The following is a 10,211-nucleotide window of genomic DNA, read 5'->3' as shown; positions in this document are numbered from 1 at the left end:
GGCCTTTCTGTTTCCCGGCATCTGCTGAAGCGACAGATGTAGTTGGCAAGGCAGCTCATTTAAAGAATTATAAGAAGAATAATTTATCCCCTCCCTCTTTTAATTCTATTTTTAATTAGTCTTGTAATAATTCACAAGTTAATAATACCGACCTCATTTTCGTCGATCTATAATATTGAGTTGGAAACCAGAATTCCAATTTCCGTCATGATCTCCTCCAAGTGCTTTAATTGTTATCGTCAACTCGCATATATTGCGTTAATAATCTATTACAATTCCGTTCTCTTTTTACATCAGTCTTGAACACAGAGAGAATAATGGTTTGGTTTCGAGACTTGGAATTTACTCAAAAGAAAAAATAGTTAAACTTCTCCCAGACTCAGGAAACTGAGAGCTGTACAATCCGAGGAATCTAAGTAATTCGAGATTAATTTTAATTTTTAAAGCAGCCTTTGTACTAATACATAAACTTGTTTCAGTGTTCCGATATTATGCTGTTTCTGCTCGCTATTACAGGAAATCTTTCTGTCCCATTGTATGCAATTAATTCATTTACGTCGATCACCTGTAGTTAAAGAAATGTATAACTATATATCGACAGGGGTCCTATACAGAAAGCTTTCAGAACACTCGAAGTTAGCTCTGAATTAATTTCACTCGGACCCATTTTGGATTTGCTTTCTGGTTGCTGTTCAAGTACTGTACCGTGCATTCAGACAGCATATCAAAAAGTTAAAGGTTTGCTGTAGGAAAACTTACAATAACTTTGAGAAGTGTTAACCTCTCCCCAGCCCTCCCCAAACGGCTATTCTGCCGTTTATTTCCGTACCACAGTAGACTGAACAGACCAAAGGGCTCTTTGACATAACTGAACAGAAGAAAAAAGAAATTCCGAGGTGCAGTTTCGAACTCTGACTGCGGCATGCAAATGGTTAATTGGCATTGGTTGCGGTCTCTGCGTCTGTGCAGTGAGGCGACGTCATCTCTTTAAAAGGAAACTTTTTAAAAATCAGAGGGATAAAGAATCATCCCCTAAAACGATGTAAGTCTTCAACATTCAGGGACAACACCTAAAGTATCAAGCAGCTCGTTTATCTCTTGTTCCAAGACTTCATGTTACAAAGGAGCCCCCGTGGTGATAAGCATCTGCCGTCAGGGAGATTGACTACCCTGACGGACATGTTGGCGGCTTCTGATGTCTTCTCCTCAGGGGTTGTTTTATGACCTCGAAATGTGTAGCTCTCTGATCTGTCTTCTTATAACCTAGAGGGAAATAATTAGCAAAAAGAAAATCAGTTTGTAACACAGGAGAGGGCGAACCTGATCTCCAAGCGACATCAGTGTGACAATGCATTCCTTTAGTGAAAGTCATGTAATTAATAAGATGGTGGCTGCTTAAAAAGGACACCTCATCCAATCAGGATAAGTAACAGGTAGCTTTTAGGTGCTTACCATACTCGTAGGAGTCAAATCAAAGTCGTTTCATGTTTTTTTTAGACGTAGTTGCATAATTTATTGTTTGGGTGTTTTATAGTATTGACGTAACGTTTTATAACATAAGGTTCGATTCTGGATTTTACAGCCGAATATCAAATTAAAGTTCTCACTAAACCATCGTAACTTATACTTATTTTAAAATAAACAGCATAATGACGAATACAAGATAGTATCTTATGTTCAACTGGATATCTGAATCCATGTTCTCGAAGACTTGACCCAGGAATGATCTCAGAATTTTGTATGGTGTGTATAAGAATACAGACCAAGTCTGGGGCGGTGTGTGTGTGTGTGTGGGGGGGGGGGGGTTGTCCGCCTGTCTGTCTGAATGTCTGTCTGTCTGTGACTTTAAAATGAATCCAATAAAATAGAAATAACAAACTACTATAAATGTCCATTTGATATCAGCCTCTTCAATTACCAATATATGGTAAGTATGTAAAATACTTTATAAGTGATCTGAAGTATTCCAAAACTCGAACAATGTGGCCGTTTATAAGCTCAGAGTAAAACCAGGGTAAACCATTTGAGTATCTTAAACAGATTTAAAAATAAACTTTTACAACTAAAAAATGATATGGACAACTTAAATCTAAAAAATTGGAGAAATTTATACCTAAAATCCAGAGTAGACATTTTCACTAAGCTGTCTCAAATTATATGTCTCCAAAAGTAGCCGAATGCATAACATTCCCTAAATCTTGGATCACACTCTTCAATAGCGTTGGGTATTCCACCTTATTAATAAAATTGTCCATTTTAATTCATTTCAATGCAGATACATTAATGCTAATGTACCAGATATAGTTTCTTCTCATCTTAATGACAGCGATATTCACCCAGAAGGTAGACAGAATATGGGAAAGTGCCAAAATTATATTAAGACCAAACTATTCCCAAACCCATCCACTTGTGTCTACGCAAACTGAAATTAATATTCTGATGTTCTCTGTTTTCGGTTTTTCCATCTCTAACGATTATGTGCATAATGAAACTTCCTGCGTTCAACAGTTCTATCGGCTCGCAGGCAAAAATCAGAGAGAATCACCTACGTACCTGCATTTCATTAAGGGAGAAAACACACACTATTTCATAACTAAAATTTTCTGTGTATTTCTTCGTCGGGTTCTGGTGAGTAAACAATTCAAAATTGTGGTAAAGCGAATCTCAAATTCCCATTTGTCCTTTAATACATATCACACATTTATCCACCCATTTAGCGAGTGGCTTTAAATAACTGACGGAAGTCTTGGCGGGGTGCGGAGGGGGTGGGGTGGAGGCTGGTTGCCTGTAGCTCACAAACAACCGAACTCAGTCTCCTTCAGTTCGGCAGGCAAATTTGTGTAACTGTAGAACAAAAGAGCTTTATAGTGTTGTACTAATGGTCCCGAACTTTAGAAGCAAGTCCACTCCCCTTTATAATGAGTATAAATACGACATTGTCTTTTGTGCGCGCAGGTGATTTGCTTTTTGAAAGACAAATTAATTACAGATGCAAATCATGAACTATTCCGGAACCTGTAGGGAAGTGTATTGTAGTTGTAATTATCGTTGCAGTAGCTACCTTATCCTGCCCTGTGCATCATTAACCGGTATTTTTATATGTAAAGTTACGCCCCTATGTCTCAGTTCCTCCAATAGATTTGAATAAATGTTTTTTTCAGATGCCACAGAACGCTGTGATGTTTAATTTGAGTCGATTGGAATTGACAATAATGCAGTTGTAACACGTGCTGAAAGATATTACGTAGCCTGTTATTGAGATATGAACATTAGTAATCATGCTGTTAGAAGAGTCAACTTTAGATACCTGGCTCATTAGTCTGGTCGCTGACGCTAAACTAGAAGCTAGTACCCCGGTGGAATGACATTAAGGTGTGAGTGTTGTCATTCAATTGAATGAAACGGAAGATAACATTGGATAAACAACAGAGGTCAAAGGTAACACTTAATGTACAGGGAATAAAGATGGGTGTTTCAATTTCCACGCACACTCATCCAACTGCGTTGACAGGTTCCTAGTGGCATAAATTAACTGCATTATAGATAAGAGCGGGATTGTTGCAATCATTGCCTATTATGTATTGTCGGACTAAACAGCAAATCGACGGCTTCAGCCTGATTACAATCCGGATACATTATGTAAATAGCAAAACAATGCACATGTTGTCCTGTGTTCAGATGCAATGTAGTGAAGCACATTCGCAAAGTAAAAATAAAGATAAACAAATGGGAACAAAAGCCCTTGATTAAATCTTCCAAAACAAATGAGCTCAAATTCCCTTACATCTCTCGAATAGAAGGTTTGTTTTGAGAATGCAATAATATAAATTGGAGGATGAGGTGGAGGCGGGTGGGGGGGGAATAGATAAAAAATACTAGTAGCCCGCTGTCACGCGAAGCGATATGAGTGCATCTGAAGTGTTAGTGTAACCTTAAATGGTTTGGTTTTTCAGCCCAATGTTCCCTTCTTCCTGAATTGTGGTCCTAATTAGCTCTCTAACATTTGCAAGTGTTTAAGGTGTATTACTTATGTTATTGTAGGCGGGATAAAAACACATTTTAATATACTAGGCATGTTTTTGTTTTTCTTTCATAAATCATAAGTGCTCCAGAGCTTCACGACTTTCGACGGGAGGGGTGGTGGAATGGGGTGCTGTTGGTTAAATCCGTCAGGCAAAAGTGAAAATGGTTCGTCTCTATTAAACGGACTCATGAGAAATACCGCACAACATTAAAATGACATATGCGAAATCCTGCTTGAATCGGAGGTCACAGCATATCCGTTCTACTTATAAATCTTCATATACAAATTGGGCTTGCTTCCATAATAAAATTATTGCTATTTCTTGCAGTGCTACACTTCATAAAATCGCGTTTTAATGTGCAATATATCCCTGGCATATAATCCTTTATCAGGAATACCTCACAAATTGAACGTCTCTGTTTAAAATCGCATGGAACATTACAGACATCTCTTTTTGAGTCTGGCTGTTTCATACGCGAGTAAGCTTTATTTTCTGGATTGCGTCTACCTACCGGGATAGAAACCGGACTTTTAAAAAGAGAAGTCGGTAAAATATCATATTTATGGAAGCAAGTCTGTTTGTTTTCACGTTGGGAAATTTGTTGCCTCAATGGACAACCAGTGCTGAGGCGCTCTAAGTGACAGAGGAGAGCAAGCCGGTGCGCTTTAAACAAATTTCCCCCACAGATGGAAATGAAATAGCGTTTTGTGCCAATGGACAAGAGTAAGTCATTTGCCTACTGGTCGTCTAGTGGTGGTTTGCAGGACGAGTTTCTTTTCTGGTATTAGTCTCGTCCTCATTTGCTGCCTAATTGGACTATATAAAGCCAATAACAGACGAGCTCTTATAGCCTTAAGCGAAGCGCAAAGTATAGGGAGGTGGACTCATTATATGCCATTCTTTTTTTCCTTCGGTAATCCCATTTGCCATTGTGCGTGCCCAATCGCCGTATACTTTCTGCATTTAACTTGTATGACATTTTTATTTCATCATTATCATCCGCCGCCGGATTGACGCTGAATGCCTCCTACTCTGTTCCAAATTGCCGTGGATTTCCACTCTACACATATGCAAAAGTTTGGGGCGTTTTTCTGAACTCGCGGGATTCTGATCAACGCACTGTTTTCCTACCAGGCTCCACGCGGTTCGTCCTGTTTATGAACGGAGTCAGGCCAGCATGCCCGAGACAGCAGCTCAGGAGAATCCCACTCCGCCCAAAGAATCGTCCTTCTCCATTAAAAACCTGCTGAACTGTGATCGAAAGCCTTCGAAGCCCAAGACTTTGCTGTCAGCGGTGAAGGGGGTGGTTGAAGGTGCTGCCTTTCCCTTACCTCACTGCAGGGAGCCCGGATTCCCAAGGTTTGAAATCCCGGCGCAGAGATTTGCGCTCCCGGCGCACTATCTAGAGAGGTCGCCCGCCTGGTGGTATCCCTGCACACTGTCACCGGGTGTCCACCTCCCAAGGACAGAAGGTAAGAAAGCAAATTGTCCTTTCTTATGCACAGTGGTCTGGGCTTTAAGCTCCGCAGCACTTTTAACGGGAATCCCTTTTAATTTTCTCGTCCCAGCTACTGAGAAGGGCAGCGCGTGTGCGAGAGACTCCTCTCCGGACAGAGACTCTCCAGAGCCGGCGCTCAAAATCGAGACAGATCGCAAGGAAAAGGAAGATTCCAAAAGTCTGGAAGAGATCGTGCTGGAGGAATCTAGCGACGCGGAGGAACAAAAGAAGGAGGACAATAATAACGAGGACTGGAAAAAAAGGGCAGAAAGTCCGGAAAGGAAGCCATGCAGGAAGAAGAAAACACGCACGGTTTTCTCCCGGAGTCAGGTTTTCCAGCTGGAGTCGACCTTCGACATGAAGCGCTACCTGAGCAGCTCGGAGAGAGCGGGACTGGCCGCCTCTCTCCACCTGACTGAGACGCAGGTTAAAATCTGGTTCCAGAACCGCCGGAACAAGTGGAAAAGGCAGCTGGCTGCCGAGCTCGAAGCGGCCAACCTGAGCCACGCGGCTCAAAGGATAGTCCGGGTGCCCATTTTGTACCATGAGAACTCGGCTTCGGAGTCTGGGAGCCCGGGTAACGCACCAGTCACTCAGCCTTTACTAACATTCCCACATCCAGCATATTACTCACATCCTGTAGTCACATCCGTACCCCTCCTGCGGCCAGTCTGATTTTATTTTAATATTTATCTTGCAGTTACTTTTTATCGTAAGAGGATACCGTGTAGTTTTGAAGTAACGAGCCACAAGAGCAGCTGTAAATTTCCAGGTTGCCCAAATCCTCTATCAACCTCATCCAAATCTCGTCTAGCTTTACGATTTCATTTGACAATTTTTTTTTATTTTTGTGAAATCAATCCCTGTAGTTCTGAGGAATCATTCCTACAGGAGGATCTGCTGTAAATGTTTTTTTTAATGTTTGTAAGTACTAAAAAGAGTGGTGAAAATGTTGTTCCTTATTTTGGTTTCACGTACCTGTGCAATATTGTACTATAGCAGTTAAAGCACTATTTTAGATGGATATCATTGCAAATTGCATTGGCCTGGCCGGAATAACAAGTGACGAATAGCACTGTTAATAGTGAGCATTATCCAGGTTCAGAACGCGAGGCGCTTTAACTGAAGGACAATCAGTAAAAAATAAGGTTTTGTTTCTTTATTTAATAAATGTACCGTTTATGTGGTGACGATGTATTTTTATTTACCTGGATTGTAAATTTATTGACAGAGGTCGTAAGATTTAGGTTCTAATATTTTCTCCAGCCAATACTTTGTGCTTATTATTTCTGATGGTTTCTCCAGATGTAAAATAGTCATTTACTGCGAAAATAATGGGTGTTCTGTATGTTTTAGCAAAAAAATAAAATATTGGCGTTTTTTGATATTGTAATATCGAATTTTGTTGAATAGACTTGTTGTGAACCAAAATAAAACGTTAACATTCCTTATTCAGTTGTGTAGTTTCATACAACTACCTGCTCAAGAAAGAGTTAAATTATTGTTTTGTAAATAAAGCATACAATTTCTATCTGTGGCCCAAAAAAACCCACATATGCAGTTTTCCCAAATATTGAATCACGATCAACTGATGGGCCTAGTATCTCATGGCGCCCACGCTTAAAAGGCATCATTTAAGGGAACAATACCGTTTCTATCAGATTTCCGGAATACTTTTTTAGCGTCTAGTAGCAAAATATCACCCAAACACTTAAGAAATTATTCCTAGTTTTCCTCATGGTTTACCAATTATTCTCGGATACATATTGCACTATATTTCATGTTCACAAAAGATTGTCTGCCGCACAATGCCATATTAATAATATTGAAATCTCGGATAATAATTAAATAAATTCACGGCAATAAGAATACAGTATATCCTTCAAAAGGTTCTTTTAAAATATGAAGCCCATTGGAAGGAAGGGGTGGGGGCTTTTCGTGGTGGTAGTGATTTATGAGCCAAGGGCTTGCGGAACTGAAACTGTAAGCGATTGTTAGAAGAATCACCTGTAGATGAATGAATGTCGCAATAGTTGGAGCAGACAGTGACTGCACTTCATCTGCCAAGTACCTGGACACACAAAAGATAAGAATATATTTAATTATGCATCAAATAATTCTCTTTATGTTAAGTGACAGTCGATGCTATTGAAAGGGATGTTCCGACAAGTAAGAGGACAGTTTCAATCCTGACAAGAGTGGGAAATTTCAATGGTAGGTCCCAGACAAGGTGAAACAAATATGTGAGATTGTATTGTTGAATCAAGTACGCACCGTCCGAGTTTGGTAATCCCTTGATTGCACAGATAAATGCCGGTGCTGATATACTGAAAATATCTTTTAACTATTTATTTTCTTTTTCGCAGAAGGTCACAACTAAAGTCATTTACAGTCGGACAACTCTAAATAAATTCCATTTGTGTTTTTATGGTTGACGTCCAATAAAACAATAGCGCAGCGTTCTGATTGCCAGATAGCGATGTTGTGAGCTTTATAGCGTGAAACCCTGTCAACGGTTCAGTAGGATGATTCACAAGTGACAAGACACTAAATCGGTGTCTCTGTGCTTTGATTTTTTTTTAAAAAATGTTATGCGTCGTGGATGAAAATAAACAGCGCAGAGACCAAAATATGTTCCCCTTTGTGTAAAGATGCAACAAAATGGTATCTTGTATTGTTGGCGATACTAACTTTATGACAACATTGTCAATATGAACTTTCAAGCCGTTTACATTATAAACACTAACCGGTTTAATCAAGAAGAAACAGCAAAAAATACGCAAAAGTATTTTTATTCTGTATTGAATAACATGAATACAACGTAATTTATTCTCTGCCAAGAATTAACCGGTCCAATTGAAACAAAATCATTTTATAACAGCACTTCAAAATTCATCAAGTTGCAAACCGTTTACTAACTGAGCTACTTTCTTGCACAAAGGGGTGTGATATCTTTTACTAACGCAGCTTCACTGATACAATTGCTGCATATCTGATGGTTCATCAAATCCAAAATAAAACAGATAAACCTCAATATCAGTTTAACTTTACTGGCAAGTGCCAAATTTTGAATCTTTTAGCAACGTGACGTTGCTCTCTCCACTACCCACACCCGATATTCACCCATCCACGACTCCCCTTCGTCTCTACAATATTTGAAATATAAACTGTAGCCAGTGCAATAATGTTGAAAATTACAATTAGCTTGTTAAACCACACAGTACGGCGATGAGATTTAATCACGCTTGTGTATATAGGGGCCATTTTACAGGCATTCAAACTGTCCAAACCGATTTGAGAGAAAAATATTATATTCCAGCAATTCTACCGCTCTTCAAGCCTATTTTGAGTAATTTTGTGGACTTGCCTTTTTGTAAATACACGTGCACATTTGGTTTAGATAGAAATAGACAAGTTTCTTCAGATTGTCTGCACCATTTAGGTAAAAGGCATGTATTTCTCCTTGAGCTTTGAACCAAAAAATTATCATGATTACTAGCCCAACCAGAACAGTGAAAAAATGTAGGCTGATTTTGTTTTATCATTCATCGATGGGTTTTATATTATTTTATCTTTCCATAATTGGTTTCACCATTAATTGTACTTGTCACCCACATAATTACATTTCTTGATCTGTAGCTGAATAAACGCTTTACTCTGTAGAACGTTGAGGAAAATTGAATTTTCAAATAGTATCCAAAGTCTATTTCAGAATCCCGCCTAAATGAAATGATTCCTATTTAGAAAAGTTTAAACCTTTTATACACTTTCCACCTAAAACGGGGTTCCTTTCAATAGGATTTCAACTTTTACATTATTTTGCCAAACTTTTTGTAAATGATTAAACAACCAGATATAAGTTCATAATAAGATGGTTTTAATCGTTTTTGTAAATAAATCAAGAATATAAAATATGTAAATTTAATTTAGAACAGTATCTTTATAAAGGCCATACTGATGCGTACTTGGGACAAAGAAACCATTGCCATTGTTCCACATACTGGCGCCTCAGAAATGAGAGAACGCTACAGTGCAAGGACTCATGACAAATATGAACAGTTCCTCCTTAGCACTTAAGCGCTCCAGTTTCCAAATCTCTGCTTTTGTTTGATATATTGTGATCCCTGCTCATTTCTGTAAATATGGCCGTTGTCGTGTTTTTACCCTACACACACATGTATTTCTTTTATTTGGTACAAAACACGGGGAACTTTTGTATAGCAAACACTCCAATCATTCCAAGCAGATATAACCTTTCCATTACTGCCCGAACAGTCTTCAGAACCACCATGCAGATCAGTTGTGGATGAGGTCAGTACAGCTCCAGCGCCCTGCGGGTATTTTACAGTTTAACAACTACACTAATTTCGTCGAACTCTCCAAAATCTGTGTTTAACTCTGGCACTGATCTGTTCTTCTGAAGATACTTTCGATTTTCCAAAAGGAAACGGCACACTTGGCAGGTCAGTAAGGCATGCTTTCAAACTTTCATTTTCCTTTTTTTTAAAAAAAAATGCTTATTTCAATAAAGGGGAGAACGGCAAAGTATCTTCGAGGTAATCACGTTCCTTTATTGACTAGAGCGATGCAAACTCAACGAGAGGCCATTAAAGAGCATTAATAGATTGGCATAGCATTATGCTTTAGTTCGTATTGATCGCAAAATGTCTGCAAAATATTGTTTCAAT

At 38.9% G+C, this 10,211-nt stretch overlaps 1 protein-coding gene across 1 annotated transcript; it reads left to right on the top strand.

Moving 5' to 3' along the window:
* Positions 1 to 5,202: 5,202 nt before the first annotated feature.
* hmx3a (H6 family homeobox 3a) lies at positions 5,203 to 6,198 on the top strand. The gene is made up of 2 exons (XM_059948072.1): positions 5,203 to 5,497; positions 5,594 to 6,198. Exons 1-2 carry the CDS (start codon positions 5,203 to 5,205, stop codon positions 6,196 to 6,198), a joined length of 900 nt encoding a protein of 299 aa, XP_059804055.1.
* The last annotated feature ends 4,013 nt before the right edge of the window (positions 6,199 to 10,211 follow it).

This window comes from Hypanus sabinus, chromosome 22, assembly GCF_030144855.1.
Source record: "Hypanus sabinus isolate sHypSab1 chromosome 22, sHypSab1.hap1, whole genome shotgun sequence".
NCBI lineage: Eukaryota > Metazoa > Chordata > Chondrichthyes > Myliobatiformes > Dasyatidae > Hypanus > Hypanus sabinus.
This window is presented reverse-complemented; position numbering and strand designations above follow the sequence as displayed.

Excerpts from the sequence above, each read along its gene's own strand:
- hmx3a (XM_059948072.1), top strand. The coding sequence starts at position 5,203 with ATGCCCGAGACAGCAGCTCAGGAGAATCCCACTCCGCCCAAAGAATCG. Across the intron at positions 5,498-5,593 it reads CCACCTCCCAAGGACAGAAG|CTACTGAGAAGGGCAGCGCG; the intron begins GTAAGAAAGCAA and ends TTCTCGTCCCAG.